At 41.1% G+C, this 17,091-nt stretch overlaps 5 protein-coding genes across 7 annotated transcripts in view; 3 read left to right on the top strand and 2 right to left on the bottom strand.

Annotated features, from left to right (window-relative positions):
- Positions 1-6,027, top strand: sgl (UDP-glucose 6-dehydrogenase sgl). The gene is made up of 3 exons (XM_020946002.2): positions 1-346; positions 2,880-3,018; positions 4,240-6,027. Exons 1-3 carry the CDS (start codon positions 197-199, stop codon positions 5,379-5,381), a joined length of 1,431 nt encoding a protein of 476 aa, XP_020801661.2. The 5' UTR covers positions 1-196; the 3' UTR covers positions 5,382-6,027.
- Surf1 (surfeit locus protein 1) lies at positions 5,621-7,257 on the bottom strand. Of its 2 annotated transcripts, none has more exons than XM_020946003.2 (4): positions 6,925-7,257; positions 6,745-6,866; positions 6,486-6,680; positions 5,621-6,427 (listed from the first exon to the last, which is right to left on the bottom strand). In XM_020946003.2, the coding sequence occupies exons 1-4, from the start codon at positions 7,120-7,122 to the stop codon at positions 6,043-6,045; spliced, it is 900 nt and encodes a 299-aa protein (XP_020801662.2). In that variant the 5' UTR covers positions 7,123-7,257; the 3' UTR covers positions 5,621-6,042. The 2 variants fall into 2 exon arrangements, with proteins under 2 accessions (XP_020801662.2, XP_020801663.1); XM_020946004.2 differs by having other exon boundaries at positions 5,995-6,427; positions 6,745-6,856; positions 6,925-7,227.
- Uqcc1 (Ubiquinol-cytochrome c reductase complex assembly factor 1) lies at positions 7,232-8,559 on the top strand. Its single transcript, XM_020945982.2, has 4 exons — positions 7,232-7,543; positions 7,646-7,843; positions 7,910-8,161; positions 8,215-8,559. Exons 1-4 carry the CDS (start codon positions 7,490-7,492, stop codon positions 8,494-8,496), a joined length of 786 nt encoding a protein of 261 aa, XP_020801641.1. The 5' UTR covers positions 7,232-7,489; the 3' UTR covers positions 8,497-8,559.
- On the bottom strand, positions 8,499-9,659 carry LOC110178752 (uncharacterized). The gene is made up of 2 exons (XM_020945983.2): positions 9,120-9,659; positions 8,499-9,064 (listed from the first exon to the last, which is right to left on the bottom strand). The coding sequence occupies exons 1-2, from the start codon at positions 9,280-9,282 to the stop codon at positions 8,547-8,549; spliced, it is 681 nt and encodes a 226-aa protein (XP_020801642.1). The 5' UTR covers positions 9,283-9,659; the 3' UTR covers positions 8,499-8,546.
- The window catches only part of LOC110178723 (uncharacterized), a 33,967-nt gene continuing 26,277 nt past the window's right edge, over positions 9,402-17,091 (top strand). The window contains exons 1-3 of one of the 2 annotated variants that reach the window (XM_020945929.2): positions 9,402-9,756; positions 9,973-11,366; positions 14,248-14,426. In XM_020945929.2, coding sequence (XP_020801588.2) covers positions 9,749-9,756; positions 9,973-11,366; positions 14,248-14,426 — 1,581 coding nt within the window. In that variant the 5' untranslated portion in view covers positions 9,402-9,748. Of the gene's footprint in view, positions 9,757-9,849; positions 11,367-14,247; positions 14,427-17,091 lie in introns of those variants that run through there. The other variant, XM_020945928.2, reaches the window with a different exon arrangement.

Below are 17,091 nucleotides of genomic sequence, written 5' to 3'. Positions count from 1 at the left end.
ATATATACATATATATTCTTTTGGTTTAAACATTTAGCGGGTGGGTGGAACTCAGTCGTAATTACATCCGTTCGAACCACCGCATCGATCCGACTCCCGCTCGACAAAAAATACACGCGCAGCGACGGTCCGCAAGAAATCAGCGTAAATCACACACTCTCTTCGGGCGATAAACAACAACACTCGAAGAAAAACAATGAAGGTCTGCTGCATCGGCGCGGGATATGTCGGGGGCCCCACCTGCGCGGTGATGGCGCTCAAGTGTCCCGACATAGTCATTACCCTAGTGGACAAGAGCTCCGAGCGGATTGCCCAGTGGAATTCGGATAAATTACCAATTTACGAGGTGCGTTTTTCAATTGTGTGTACGTAGGAAGCGTCCATGTGCCAGTGCTCGCGCGCGTGTGTGTATGTTTGTGTGAGAGCGCTCACGCCTTGGCCTTGCAGTTTCTCTTTAGTTTTTGTTTTTTATTCGGGTTTAAACTAATCCTAAACAAACAAAACATCAATCAAACTGGAGATCCATCGAGAGAAGACGAAACGTCGTTGACCGCTCAATGCTCAAGTGGCTAAAAGGCAGCCCACTCCCCTTCTTCCCACCAAAACAAACCAGTTTCCCATGCACTGCAAGAATTTCCGATCTGATTCAGGGACCAACCAATAGGAACAGTTTTTAAACAAAAATCTATGGAAAAGTAAAGCAAATGTGAAGCGAAAAGCGCAATAGATATCGCATCTTAATTATGAGCCATTTTTTATGAAAACGTAGTATTTATAAGTTTACGTAAACATTTAAAAACTGTTACCGTTGCAATAATTCGAGTAACTTGGTTTTGTTACTTGTAAAAATTAAGTTTCTCGCAGTGTTGTACTCTACACTTGAAGAGATCAGTGCGTATACCGCACTTTCTGGGCTCTCTCAGGTGCCTTGGTCACTAGTACTTGGCCCACAACAAGGTCTATGGCCAGACAGTCAGTCCGTCATCGTTTTTGGCGGCCATTAGTCATTCATATGGATATAGGCGACGGCCAAAGCAAACTACAAAACTCACAAACAGAGCCAAAGATTATGGCGGAAATAAGATTTGGAAAGCAAAACAAGCGTGTACATCGATTTTACTTTTCAGATTCCGTGCTCAGGCAACTCTCCATTTCGGAAGCCATAAGGTGTAAGCCTCTTTCCGGGAGATTTCAGCACGGTAATCACTACCTCCCACTGTCGCATTTCCGTCCTGGCTTCCGCCTGCCCCCATTCTAGAGGGCTCCGGCCCAATTCTTCGCACTTAGCTGCTCTATTCCCCCTTATCGGGGGTCTGCGCCAAAACAGAGTCGCAGTCGCGGGAGCAGATAAGCGCGAGGCGTTAGGCGGGTACACATTAGATGGAAATTGTCCAATTACCCACGTTCGTGGCAAACATACTCCTTATCTACCCCTCCACTCCCGCTGTCTCGTTCACGCTTTGTGGAAAAAAAACGGCAACAAATTATACATATATACCTATATTACAGTCAAGCTATTTACTCGGACAAGGCTATCTTTCTGTATTTATATATTTTGTTTGTATTTTCTCTCCGAACCCTTTTCTATAAGAACAATAGGCCCTAGGGAAGATTATAAATTTGCTGTCTTTGTGTTGATTATGGTTATTTGTAGAAAAATTATATTAGAAGCTATTACTTAATTTACAATCAATGCAATGAACAACCAAAGCAGCTAGGTGACGAACGAGAGAGCTTCGCCTATTTTCTCTATTATTACTCAGTTCAGGGAAAAAGAGGAAGGTCTTTTACAAGCTCCGGAATTAATTCTGTTTTTGTTATAGGCATTTTTTTTTATTAGAAATGACTATTTGAACACACGTATTAAGAATTAACCACAAGCCTTGATGACCATAGTCGCTTAAACCGTTTTTGTTTTAAGCCCTGTACAAGTTAGAGATGTTTGCCTGTTACAGACAAATATACTCTTAATATATTTTATGAGCACACAGAAGCGGTGCCCGCAGAGGCTGGCTGGCCTCTCGCTATTGATATTCACTTACCAAGATTGCATCATCGGCAGCAAACGTGGTCATAACTTTGAGTACCTGCAATGCAATTTGCTGGAAATATCGAAGAGGCATTGTCAATCATCGTCATTGACATCCTTCCGCTTGTTTTTGCATTTGCACAATTGGCTAGCTTTTTTATCTACTCGTTTGCTCATTGTCTGTGTACCTATTATTGTCTCCCTAGTTTTGCAATCTCTATAACTTTTCATTTTTAAAAGCACGAATACCTTTCATTTATGACTTTCTAATATTGATCAGTTTTGAATTTGTTTTATAGCTAAATGCTAGGTAGATGATGTCCAGATCTCTCGTTATTAACACATGCCTCACCTCCACATAAACCCATATGCAAATTTTGATTCTCACAAAACGAGTTCAATGAACACTCAATACTCAAATCGAATCAAAAACGGAAACAACTCTGCCTGAAAACGTTGAATGAAGTTGGAAATAAAGGAGAAAAAGAATTCGTGTGAATATAAGTCATGCATGAGATGTCATTGTAAGATCCGATGTCATACTTTCTTAATTAGTTGCTAAACGCCTTAAAACTGAATCTCTCAAAGTGCTCTTTCGGCACGTAAACACCAGCAACAGCGGGTTAATTGCAAGATAGCTTTCATAGGAAACGGAATCGGATAAGACTTCCCTCTACATACAAACATACATATATAATAAATATAATACAATCTTATCGGCGAGCAAAGAGGGAAACGTCTTCAACTGGCTGTTGGGTGGATCGTGGTTGGCATTTCAAGAGAAAAATTAAATCTAGGCCAACGACTTGTAATTTGTATAATATTTGAATGCTGTTATTCTTTCTTTTAGCCCGGTCTCGATGATGTGGTGAAAAAGTGCCGAAACGTTAACTTGTTCTTTTCTACGGATATCGAGACGGCCATCAAGGAGGCGGACCTTATTTTCATCTCGGTGAACACGCCCACAAAGACCTGCGGCAATGGCAAGGGTAAGTAAATATATGTGAAAAAATATTATAATAATAATTCGCTGTCATTTTAATGGCGCTACTTATCATATGTCATCAGCTTTCGTACACAACTATAATGCCTTTCAGGGTCGGAAATGACTCCTTCACTATTTTTTAAGCTTCTGATTAAAGGTGCAATACCATTTTTTGGCTCAATATTTAGCAGTATTTTTATTTACAAATTTGTCCTAAAATCAATACCATTTTTTAGTCTATATTTACCAATATTTTCATATGATAATTTGTTCTAAAATCAAATCTTACAAATCTCGTAGCTCAGCCAAAAAGGCATTAATTTAAATTCGGACAGCGGTCCTGTGATAGTTTTTGCCAGGTTAATAAATCTGCATACTCCATTTACAGTCTTAAAAAATACAGATTTTTGCCAATTTTTGGCAATTTTAACGATGTAACCCCTTATAAAATTTTGCAAAAATCGAAAAAAATTTGTTTGCCTCGAAGATGGCTAGGAAAATTCGCCTGTTGATGCTGATCAAGAATATATATGATTTATGGGGTCGGAAATGACTGCTTCACTGCGTTTTTCGCTTCGGACTAAATTGTAATACCATTTTTTAGTAGATATTTACCAATATTTTTATATGAAAATTTGTCCTAAAACCAAATCTTGCAAATCTCGTAGCTCAGCCAAAAAGGCATTAATTTAAATTCGGACAGCGGTCCTGTGATAGTTTTTGCCAGGTTAATAAATCTGCATACTCCATTTAACATCTTAAAAAATACGGTTTTCTGCCAATTTTTGGCAATTTTAACGATGTAACCCCTTATAAAATTTTTCAAAAATCGATCAAAATTTCTTTGTCCCAAAGATGGCTAGGAAGATTCGCCTGTTGATGCTGATTAAGAATATATATGATTTATGGGGTCGGAAATGACTGCTTCACTACGTTTTTCGCTTCTGACTAAAATTGCAACACCAATTTTTAGTCGATATTTACCAATATTTTTATATGAAAATTTTACGACAAATGTTAATGTAAAAAACTCATAACTAAGCCAAAAAAGCATTAATTCCAATTCGAAAAGCGTTCGTATGTTCATTTTAGCTGCTTAATAAAACTGCATACTTAATTTAAAGTGTGAAGTTTTAGCCGATTTTAAAAAATTTTAACGATGTATATATATGATTTTCCTGAATTACTTACAGTAAATAAGATACATTTTTTCTTTAATTCCCAGGACGAGCGGCGGATCTTAAATATGTGGAGAGTGCAGCCCGGATGATCGCAGAGATTGCGCAGTCCAACAAGATTGTGGTTGAAAAGAGCACGGTGCCCGTGCGGGCAGCGGAAAGCATCATGCACATTCTGCGGGCAAATCAGAAGCCCGGCATCCACTACGACATCCTGTCTAATCCAGAATTCCTGGCCGAGGGGACTGCTATCAATGATCTGCTAAATGCTGATCGGGTTCTCATCGGCGGTGAGGAAACGCCCGAGGGCCATCAGGCTGTGGAGAAGCTTTCGTGGATCTATGAGCACTGGATACCCAAGCAGCACATTCTTACCACCAATACGTGGAGCAGCGAACTGTCCAAGTTGGCGGCCAATGCTTTTCTGGCTCAGCGCATCTCCAGCATCAATTCGCTATCCGCTGTGTGTGAGGCCACTGGTGCCGATGTCTCCGAGGTGGCAAGGGCCGTCGGTTTAGATTCTCGTATCGGTTCCAAGTTCCTGCAGGCCTCCGTAGGCTTCGGCGGTAGCTGCTTCCAGAAGGACATTCTCAACCTGATTTACATCTGCGAGAACCTCAATCTACCAGAAGTGGCCGCCTACTGGCAGCAGGTGATCGACATGAATGACTACCAGAAACGACGATTTTCGCAGAAGATCATCGAGAGTCTGTTCAACACAGTTTCGGACAAGAGGATAGCCATCCTCGGGTTCGCCTTCAAGAAGAATACGGGAGATACCCGAGAAACAGCGGCAATTACAGTATGCCAAACTCTCCTGGAGGAGGGTGCCAAGCTAGACATTTACGACCCCAAGGTTGAGCCCGAACAGATCATTGACGACCTCACGCATCCGACGGTTACGGAGTCGCCGGAGAATGTGAAGAAGGCAGTGCAGATCCACAGCGACCCATACAGTGCGGTGAGAGCCACACACGCTCTGGTCATCTGCACAGAGTGGGACGAGTTCGTAGACCTGGACTTCAAGCGCATCTACCAGTCCATGATGAAGCCGGCGTACATCTTTGATGGCCGCAAAATCCTCGATCACGAGCGACTTCAGCAGATCGGTTTCCATGTCCAGACCATTGGCAAGAAGTACCAGCGCGCTGGACTGCTCAGGTCGTGGGGCATTGTACCGCAGCTATAGGCGCGGCGGACGACGATGGTTAAGGAGGGGGTGGTGGCATTTACACTTAAAGTTGGCGAAATTTCCAGTATTTGCGAGACGAAATTGTAAATATCTGCAACCCTGCGTTGGACGATTTATGGGACAAAGAAAGTCTGACGAAGATTCTAAGCGAGTATAAAGTAATAATTCTTATATTAATTTCAAGCTTAAATCTAATCTAGAAAAGTGTTTGCAGTCCAGGAAAATATTACTAGATGTTTAGAGTTTAAAGTTCTCAAATGGTTTCCATTTTAATTTTCACCTCTTATTAGTATTAAATAATGCGACTCTTTTGTACATAATTGCAATAAGCAAACACAAGCGACGCTTTTATAAAAAGGTAATCTGATAGGAGAACAATTCAGTTAAATATTAAACATTTTCGAACTTCTGTTAATTCATTTCTTCGCCTGAAACTTTTAATTTTAAATCCTAAATTTGATCCCGACCTAAGATCTGTAAAGTATTCAGCTAGAAGCGTATTTGTATTCCTATTAATTCCAATTCCTGCGCCGATCCGGCAGTTGCAATATAAAAGCCTCCGCGGGCTCTATCCTCTCCTGCGGAGGTTCAATAATAAAAAAACCAAGCATTTACACGAAGCTTGTAAATTTTATACAAATAACAAGATTGAATTTAACTAGAAGGGTTTTCTCTTGACTATCTGTCGGTACCAGAGGAAGCTTGTGGCTGCTGACAAACTGAACCAGGTGACCAGGTACGACAAGTGATCATTGCGCATGGTTACACGGGTTTGGCCCCCAATTGGGCCGCTCTTAGCTGTCTGCTCATCGTATATGGCATCCAGGAACACCGGCGCCGCTCCTGTGGAGGAGGACATGCGTGGCAGGTCGCGATATAGGTAGACATTGCCTCCTTTGTGGTCAGGTGTGAATTGAGGACGTGATTCTCCCTTACGCACCACGGCTGTGATCTCCACTTCCGACTTTGGTTGACTTAAGGGCCGGGATTCAGGTTCCACGTGCTTCCGCGACACCCAACCCCGATTAATCAGGACAATGTCACTGTAGGGAATGAGGAATTCAGTCAGGCTAATCTGGATTTCCCCTGTGAGTGGCTTACTCTCTGTCAGCTAGCTGAAAAGGCGTAACTATAAGATAACCATTGCCTGAATCCCGCTGGGAGAACAGCCCTCCTTGGGTCTCTACACCATCAGGACGAATGAGCGATCTGGGACCCATGCGCATCTCTTTTTCATGCAGAAACCGACCACGTATCTTTACCAGGCGGTACTCCATAAGATCCAGATCGCTGAGACTGCAAAGATTATTTTGAATTGAGGGAGATACTTGTTGCATTGAATGAGGGATATGAATATTACTTGTCCGGCAGGTGGACTGGCGCTGCGCTCAACTGCTCTTTTAGATCCTTGATCAATTGTTCCTTCCATATTTTGCGCTTCACTTGCCAGACGCCCAAGCCGAATGTTGTGGCTGGAATGAGCTAGAGTCGGTAGAAAGACTTGATATTTACAAGACTTATAGGAAGATCTGTTACCCACCAGCAAGAACCATCCCAGACCGGTGATCTTCTCCTTTTCTTTGGCCGCTGGAGGTGGAATTGTAGTCCAATCCATGCGCACTCGCTGTTGTGTCATCTTTCTGCTGACCACCTGTAGGTTCGCAATCCCTGTGACGCTGTATGCATTCTGCCTCATGTCGTCAACTTGGCGGCACAATTGACGGCCCAAACGCAGCATTTCGTGCGTAATTATCACTTGCTTTCTTTTATTTAATTTTTTTCTTTATTTTTTTCGATTTAGAGATTTCACATTAGCGATGGGTAGCTGTCGATTATTGAGTCTAGAGATGGAACAAGCACGATTCACGATATCAATATCGGATTTTTGTAAATAATTTTTCACTCTCATCCCTAGTTTTTTCAAAAATGTATCGGTTCCTATAGCTACAATACAATTGTGATAAAAATATTACAGCTATCGATAGTACGATAGAAGTAGTTACCGAAGAAAGTCCATCAATGCGAACAGCTGTTTTCGGCTGTTGTCGCGTGTAATTGGTTTTTTTTACTCGACTTTTGTTTAGCCAATTTGTAAATTTTTTAAAATGCTGTGCACTCGGGCAGTAGCACGAGTAGGAAGTGCTGCCAGCAAAACATGGGCAAGTTGAAATCGCACTGGTTCAAGATATATAAATATATATATATGCATTGCATGCAACTCTTATATAAACACGCAAGCAATAACTTCATTTTTGTTATAGGTAACACAGCCGACAATTAGGAAAACTCATGCGAAATTTTCGGTTTTCGAGCAATCCTGCCGTTTGTGTTCCTCCACCGGAGTTGTGGATAGCCCAAATAAGACAAAGCCCGGCACAGGAGCGACTCCCGGAGCCGTAGAAGACGGCATTCTTAAACGAGTGCTAACTAAAGTGGGATTCGCACCGAACACAAAAGCTGTATGTCAAAGATGCCCTATCTAAACTGAAATCTTTCATGTTTTTGCATATCTTCCCTGTAAATAGCGCCTCAAGGTAAGCAGCCACCTGCTGTACGAGAGTGTGGCTGACAAGATCAACTATGTGGTCTTCTTTCGCGACTTTAATCTGCCCAACACCTTCAACTCCTGGTTCCTCGTCACGGAGCTGCATGTGTGGCTTCTGCTGATGCGCTCCATGGCCGAGGGCTCTGAGACGGGTGAGGACGGACGTTTCCTGCGCAACTGCATCGTGGAGGCCATGTGGGGCGATGTCAACACCCGTGCCAAAAAGTTGGGAGTGAGTTTTAAGTTGAGTTTTGGTTCTAAGTTAACTCTCGTTTTCGCTCGCAGGCCCACAATCCTTCCCGCACCCGGCAGCAGATCGAAACGTTATCCGAGCAGTTTCAGGCAGCTCTTATTGCCTACGACGAGGGCATTATGTCCGATGACCGAGTACTGGCCTCTGCCCTGTGGCGCCGTTTTTTTGAGATGAACTGCGAGGATTACGCCCAAATCGAGCGGCTGGTGAAGTATGTCCGCCAGCAGGCAGCCATGCTTGACAATTTGCCGCGCGATCAGTTTATTATCAAGCCCAAGGTAGCCTGGCTGGATCTAGACAAGTGCAAGGCGTAATCTTAGTTTCTGTTTTTTATTTTTAATAAAGTTAAAGCGAGTATGTGAAGTTATATAGCCAGATCCTCCACGGACTGATTCCTTAAGGCACGCAGCTGGCACTTGAGCAGAAATGCTGTGATCCTGCGCTTAGCTCGTTTTCGCTGAGGTTCCTTGAGCTGGGCGAGGACTTGGTCCATCTGGAGGTAACTGCTTCGTGGGGAGAGTATGTGCGCTGGTTGGGGTTCCTCTTCTGCCTCATATATGATCTCTTCCTGAATTATCTGATCGTTGCGCTCCTCGACGATCTCCTCTATAATAAAAGTGCTTGGGGTTTGGGGTATTTCCCCATCTTCGTACGTCTCCCACAGGAACTGGACAGCGGTCTCTTTTTCGTTGACAACTGTGTCCCTATTGCTTGGGGAATCCTTGGCTTTGGGCTTGCTCCTGGCTCTGGGTCGAGGCTGGCTGTCTGCCAGAAATCGGAGGCGTTCCAGGTACGGCCAGGTAGAACCGCTGGTGTCTGCCCGCCGAAACTCTTTACGGAATTGGTAGTGTAGGTTGTTCCAGCGCATTAGGCAGAAGTCCACTGGGGAAGAGTAGATTGGTTAGATGAATTCTAGGGATAAGTTCGGGATTCCCACCATCGCAGCCCATTTTCTGTGAAATCTGTGCCCAAATATCCGTTTTGGCCTTCATGGCTTCGTAGTTCGACAGTCCAGATCGTTTATAGAGCACGGGATTGGGTTCTACCAAGGAAATCAGCTTAAAATCGAAGGGACGGTTCTTTTTGTAGCTGGTCCGCATTGTTTATGTCTTTTAAGATTTTTCTTTATTTTAAGTGTGACCGTCTCCATAACACTCGGACATTTCGCCACACTTTAAATTAGTCTGAACTATTGGAAAATAATATCGATATGACGTATAGTAAGCTATCGATAGAATATTGTGACAGAAAACAGCATAAAAACTGAACGCGGGAATTTGAAATGAATGTATTCATTTATTTCAAATGTACTTAATTAGTGCATTTTTTGAATTTGATGTTAAACGTTATGAGAATTTGTAAATAAATAGTTTGAGTAATTACTGTATTCTGCCGATGCATTTTCAAGTGTGACCGTCTCCATAACACTCGGACATTTTCCAACACTTCAAATTAGTCTGAACTAACGACGTAGGAGCTGGAAAAATTGTGAAGTGAAAAAATTGTTAAAAGTGCTATAATTACCTCAATTTGGCCAAAGATCTACGCACTTGCAATCACCTAACAATGAACATGTAAGTGACAAATTAGTTTTCGCATTCGTAGCTTCCGTTTAGCCGGAATTCGAAGAGGCCATGAGGCCGGGGGCCAAGTGTCGAAAATCAATAAATTCAAAATGGCAGTAAAAAATGAAAATTACATAAAAAAGGATTGTTCATTGCGAAATTCTACATTTTGGCTTTGCTTGAAAATCCAAATTCCATTTTCATGGCATTTAACGCTCGTTTTAGGTACAACGGACAGGTAAACGCCTACGGCGGCGGTGGAGGAGCAGCTGGAGGCGCAGGCCTGGCCGGCGGCATGATTCCCAATCGCATGGGCGGAGGTGGAGTTCCGCCCGGCGGCGCTGGAATGTTTCAACGCAATCGCTCGGCCCCGTATCCGGGCTTTAATGGACATGGCCACGGCCCCGTCAATGGCGGACAGCGTCGCATAAATGGCGGGCCCGGCGTGGGCGGCGGCATGGGAGGACCGCGCGATGGTTTCGGCGGACAGAATGGCCAACGGTCGTCCAATCATGGTGCTCATTTGCCCAAGATAATATGGTCGGAGGTGAACCTGACTCCGTTCCGCAAGAACTTCTATAAGCCCTGTGACTCGGTGCTGGCCCGGACCCCGGTCGAAACTGAAACCTTCCTCACTAGCAACGAAATCACCATTAAGGGCGATCAGGTTCCCACGCCCAGTATTGAGTTCGAGGAGGGCGGCTTCCCCGACTATGTGATGAATGAGATCCGTAAGCAGGGCTTTGCCAAGCCTACCGCTATTCAGGCCCAGGGCTGGCCTATTGCTCTCAGCGGCAGGGACTTGGTGGGCGTAGCCCAGACCGGATCGGGCAAAACTTTGGCCTACGTCTTGCCGGCGGTGGTGCACATCAATAACCAGCCGCGCCTGGAGCGCGGCGATGGACCCATCGCGTTGGTGTTGGCTCCCACCCGGGAGCTGGCCCAGCAGATCCAGCAGGTGGCCATCGAGTTCGGAAGCAATACGCATGTCCGCAACACCTGCATCTTTGGTGGAGCACCGAAAGGGCAGCAGGCTCGTGATCTGGAGCGCGGCGTAGAGATCGTGATCGCCACACCCGGCCGACTGATAGATTTCCTTGAGAGGGGCACCACCTCGCTCAAGCGCTGCACCTACTTGGTGCTCGACGAGGCCGATCGAATGCTGGACATGGGCTTCGAGCCACAGATCCGTAAGATCATGCAGCAGATCCGCCCAGATCGTCAGGTGCTTATGTGGTCCGCCACTTGGCCCAAGGAAGTGCGCCAGCTGGCCGAAGAGTTCCTGAACAACTACATCCAGGTTAACATCGGTTCGCTATCGCTGAGCGCCAACCATAACATCCTGCAGATCGTCGATGTCTGCGATGAGAACGAGAAGCTGATGAAGCTGGTCAAGCTGCTGACAGACATCTCGGCCGAGAATGAGACCAAAACCATTATTTTCGTGGAAACCAAGAAGCGCGTGGACGAGATTACGCGCAATATCTCACGCCAGGGATGGCGCGCATGCGCCATTCACGGCGACAAGTCGCAGCAGGAGCGCGACTTTGTGCTGTCGAGTTTCCGCAATGGCCGGCACTCAATCCTCGTGGCCACCGACGTGGCTGCCCGCGGACTGGGTGAGTAAACGCCGTAGAATTTAGCGGGTTTGGCCACAAACCCAACAACCCTCAGTGTTTTTTCTCTCCATAACCAAGCAATTGTTGCCTGTGGATCAATCAGCATCCCGTGGGGTTTCTTTCCATTCATTATTTTGTGATTCGTCGTCGACGCCTCCTGGTTCGTCTGGCGTCTCAGTGATCCGTCAGCGATGAATCGGCCAACACCGTCCCAGACTCTTCGCTTCTTCCCCCTTCCGCTAGCTCTGTTTTTCCAGAAAATATATTTTTTTCTTGGGTTCGGGGTCAGTTCCGGATTTCACATGCACTTACATAGAACAGTGGTTCCGGAAAAATGAATTTAATGATTCAATGGGTGTGTTCTCCCATTATCGCATTACGTTTTTTTTTTACTTATAAAAATGTACAGAGACTTGTCGACTATCTGTACATTTATATATTTTATTGTAATTAAGACTATGTTAATTTTATAGTTTTGATTTTATTTAAGCAGAAAGCCGACGATAATATCTCCATACACTCGGTTTATGAGAACCAAAGGACTCTTTTTTTATACCCTTGCAGGGTATTATAATTTCAGTCAGAAGTTTGCAACGCAGTGAAGGAGGCACCTCCGACCATATAAAGTATATATATTCTTGATCAGCATCAACAGCCGAGTCGATCTAGCCATGTCCTTCTGTCCGTTTCTACGCAAACTAGCCTCTCAGTTTTTTAGCTATCTGAATGAAACTTTGTAGTTAGATTTTTATACACTCTCACTCGTATATATGTCGAAACGGGCCGGATCGGACGACTATATCATATAGCTGCCATAGGAATGATCGGCAGGTATTAATTTATTGTTTTTTAACATAAATATATATAATTTATATCAAATTGATTTCTAGTCATCGAAGTTCTATCTGCAAGGGTATATAAACTTCGGCGTGTCGAAGTTAGCTTCCTTTCTTGTTAAGTTTTGTAAAAGTGAAAACCGGAAATAGGTCAGTTGTTATTATTCTGTTTGCATGTTTCGACCTACCCTCTATTTCAGTTGGACGGAGTGTTCTGTATGGATCTCTAAAGAAATATATTATTTTAAGGGAAGACTACCCTGTGTTTTGCATCCGTCCAATCCCATTTCGCGTCGTTCGATTCCTACAGTTTCCACTACTTAAAAGATTCTCCGATAACGAAGAAATGGTGTGGGCTCAAATAATGAGGGGAATGTGTGTTTGTTCTCCATGCATTGCTGGTTATAATATGATGTTGTTTTAACGTTTAGTTTGTTTGTGGCTCTCTCTCTCTTGCTCATTGTTTTTAGTTCTGTCTCGTCAATCTTACATTTTGCATAACCTTAACGTTTTAATATATATATATGCAACATATTGTCAGTCAAGGAGTCCAATGGCCAAGATAAAAATATTCTAAAAAGTATTAACCTCAGTGCACCCTAAAAAATAACCCTTTAATCATCGGATTAAGCAATAAGACAAAATAAATTGATAAGATTCGTACTGCATACGGTTTTTTTGCACTGGAATTTCCAGTCTATATTCGTTACGCATCTTTTTCATTTATATTGTCTTTTATAAATATAATTTTCCTTAAGTTATTTTATTGTTTTTTATGTGTAATTAAGTATATTTATGAAATAGTAACTAAAGTGATTAAGTAACATTTAAAACAAAAAGAGAAATAACAATTTTGCAGGCCACAAATTTTTTGACTGATGCTTACTTTTCGTAGCTTATTTATGTAGCCTAAAAAGTATTATCTATATTTATATTATTAAGTCGCTCCTTACTCTATGTATAAAAACCGAAATTTGTGTGTGAACAAAAATATCATCAGCACTTTATGAAATGGACTTCGATTTTTCAAAATGGCAAAATAGGCTAACAAAAAAATAATAAGAAAAGAGAAAGAAAGAAAAGTTAAAAGTTTATATACACAATGAAGTTAAAAATAAGAAGAAAAGCTATATATACAAGTTGAGGGTTGAGTTATAAGTTTCTAGCATTGTGGAGATCTCTCGGATCTCCTCTCATCGCGACCCAGACTCGGACACACGGACAGGATCTGCTGCGGGACACGACGACGACACACTGAGCGTAAGCCCAACAAACCCCCAAATCCATAAATTCTACCCCTAAACTATAGATCGCCAGGGTAAGTACTAGGCTAATTTTCTTCTTCCTCTTGTCATGGCAGCAGAGTATATTCCGCACCCTATCTCCTTATAACTCTCCCCATACCCCCGTTTCCCAGCACCCTTTATCTTTCATAAGCTTTAATCATGCATTACCCCATATACATATATATATTCCTATTTTTAATCAAGCCGTCTCTTGTATGCATTAAGCTTAAAAAACATTTATAATTACGATTTGTGTATTGAAAGAAAAATATGAAAGAAAAGATGAGAAGGTCGAGGTCCACATTTCTGCAGTATTGAAAAAAACATATATCTATTTGCCAAAGATGTATAGTTATTAATATACGCTAAACAGTATTGATGGCGAAATTTTTGTTCAAAGTACAAGTAAATATACAGAAACAAAACAAAAAATACTAAAACCGAATTACCAACCGACATATTTCATTTAACGATCCGATCAAGTATCTTTTAAGTTATATTAACAAACTCAACCAAATCCAACGATTTGCACCTGATACTACTCTTACAGAGACCAAAACTGACCACATACACAACACATTACACACACAAATAAGTTTTCGTTTTTCGTTAAATAGTTTTTGAGTATTGAGAAAGACTCCTATTTTTGAGATGCATTGGATCGATTCGATATTTCTAACATTTCTCTTCACCCTTTCCAATTCTCCAATTTTCAAACTCGAAATGAAATCAAAAATAAACCAACTGATCGTGATCTAGACGTTGACGATGTCAAGTTTGTGATAAACTACGACTATCCTTCAAACTCTGAGGACTATGTGCATCGCATTGGACGCACCGGACGATCCAATAACACCGGCACCGCCTACACATTGTTTACGCACTCCAATGCCAACAAGGCCAATGACCTGATCCAAGTGCTGCGCGAAGCCAACCAGGTGAGTGATCCAGCTTCTTAATATTTTTGGTTACCAAGAGGGTGTGAACTATCTCAATAATTAAAAATATGTTTTGAAATCTTTAAGCCAAACTCTATAGATTCTATTTAGATTTAAACGATAATTTTGTTCTTAAATGTTCTTAATGGAATGTAAACTTTTTCTAACATGCCGTACATTATTTACGAACTTAAATCTTTATCCTAAATTAATCTAAAAATATTTGTTTCTTATCGAAGCTTAAAACCTTTTTTTTCTAAATATTTATCAGTATTTTTATATAATGCTGATCAAGAATATATATGATTTATGGGGTCGGAAATGACTGCTTCACTGCGTTTTTCGCTTCGGACTAAATTGTAATACCATTTTTTAGTAGATATTTACCAATATTTTATATGAAAATTTGTCCTAAAACCAAATCTTACAAATCTCGTAGCTCAGCCAAAAAGGCATTAATTTAAATTCGGACAGCGGTCCTGTGTTAGTTTTTGCCACGTTAATAAATCTGCATACTCCATTTACCATCTTAAAAAATACGGTTTTCTGTCAATTTTTGGCAATTTTAACGATGTAACCCCTTATAAAATTTTGCAAAAATCGAAAAAAATTTGTTTGCCTCGAAGATGGCTAGGAAGATTCGCCTGTTGATGCTGATCAAGAATATATATGATTTATGGGGTCGGAAATGACTGCTTCACTACGTTTTTCGCTTCGGACTAAATTGTAATATAATTTTTTAGTAGATATTTACCAATATTTTTATATGAAAATTTGTCCTAAAACCAAATCTTACAAATCTCGTAGCTCAGCCAAAAAGGCATTAATTTAAATTCGGACAGCGGTCCTGTGTTAGTTTTTGCCACGTTAATAAATCTGCATACTCCATTTACCATCTTAAAAAATACGGTTTTCTGCCAATTTTTGGCAATTTTAACGATGTAACCCCTTATAAAATTTTGCAAAAATCGAAAAAAATTTGTTTGCCTCAAAGATGGCTAGGAAGATTCGCCTGTTGATGCTGATCAAGAATACATATGATTTATGGGGTCGGAAATGACTGCTTCACTGCGTTTTTCGCTTCGGACTAAATTGTAATACCATTTTTTAGTAGATATTTACCAATATTTTTATATGAAAATTTGTCCTAAAACCAAATCTTACAAATCTCGTAGCTCAGCCAAAAAGGCATTAATTTAAATTCGGACAGCGGTCCTGTGTTAGTTTTTGCCACGTTAATAAATCTGCATACTCCATTTACCATCTTAAAAAATACGGTTTTCTGCCAATTTTTGGCAATTTTAACGATGTAACCCCTTATAAAATTTTGCAAAAATCGAAAAAAATTTGTTTGCCTGGAAGATAGCTAGGAAGATTCGCCTGTTGATGCTGATCAAGAATATATATGATTTATGGGGTCGGAAATGACTGCTTCACTGCGTTTTTCGCTTCGGACTAAATTGTAATACCATTTTTTAGTAGATATTTACCAACATTTTTATATGAAAATTTGTCCTAAAACCAAATCTTACAAATCTCGTAGCTCAGCCAAAAAGGCATTAATTTAAATTCGGACAGCGGTCCTGTGTTAGTTTTTGCCACGTTAATAAATCTGCATACTCCATTTACCATCTTAAAAAATACGGTTTTCTGCCAATTTTTGGCAATTTTAACGATGTAACCCCTTATAAAATTTTGCAAAAATCGAAAAAAATTTGTTTGCCTGGAAGATAGCTAGGAAGATTCGCCTGTTGATGCTGATCAAGAATATATATGATTTATGGGGTCGGAAATGACTGCTTCACTGCGTTTTTCGCTTCGGACTAAATTGTAATACCATTTTTTAGTAGATATTTACCAATATTTTATATGAAAATTTGTCCTAAAACCAAATCTTACAAATCTCGTAGCTCAGCCAAAAAGGCATTAATTTAAATTCGGACAGCGGTCCTGTGTTAGTTTTTGCCACGTTAATAAATCTGCATACTCCATTTACCATCTTAAAAAATACGGTTTTCTGCCAATTTTTGGCAATTTTAACGATGTAAATTTATAAAATTTTGCAAAAATCGAAAAAAATTTGTTTGCCTGGAAGATAGCTAGGAAGATTCGCCTGTTGATGCTGATCAAGAATATATATGATTTATGGGGTCGGAAATGACTGCTTCACTGCGTTTTTCGCTTCGGACTAAATTGTAATACCATTTTTTAGTAGATATTTACCAATATTTTTATATGAAAATTTGTCCTAAAACCAAATCTTACAAATCTCGTAGCTCAGCCAAAAAGGCATTAATTTAAATTCGGACAGCGGTCCTGTGTTAGTTTTTGCCACGTTAATAAATCTGCATACTCCATTTACCATCTTAAAAAATACGGTTTTCTGCCAATTTTTGGCAATTTTAACGATGTAACCCCTTATAAAATTTTGCAAAAATCGAAAAAAATTTGTTTGTCTGGAAGATGGCTAGGAAGATTCGCCTGTTGATGCTGATCAAGAATATATATGATTTATGGGGTCGGAAATGACTGCTTCACTGCGTTTTTCGCTTCGGACTAAATTGTAATACCATTTTTTAGTAGATATTTACCAATATTTTATATGAAAATTTGTCCTAAAACCAAATCTTACAAATCTCGTAGCTCAGCAAAAAAGGCATTAATT

The sequence above is a fragment of the Drosophila serrata genome, unplaced genomic scaffold (assembly GCF_035046125.1).
Source record: "Drosophila serrata isolate PLE 108 unplaced genomic scaffold, ASM3504612v1 contig_116, whole genome shotgun sequence".
Taxonomy (NCBI): Eukaryota; Metazoa; Arthropoda; class Insecta; order Diptera; family Drosophilidae; genus Drosophila; species Drosophila serrata.
The sequence above is the reverse complement of the archived record's forward strand: the minus strand, read 5'-3'. Positions and strand labels throughout refer to the sequence as shown.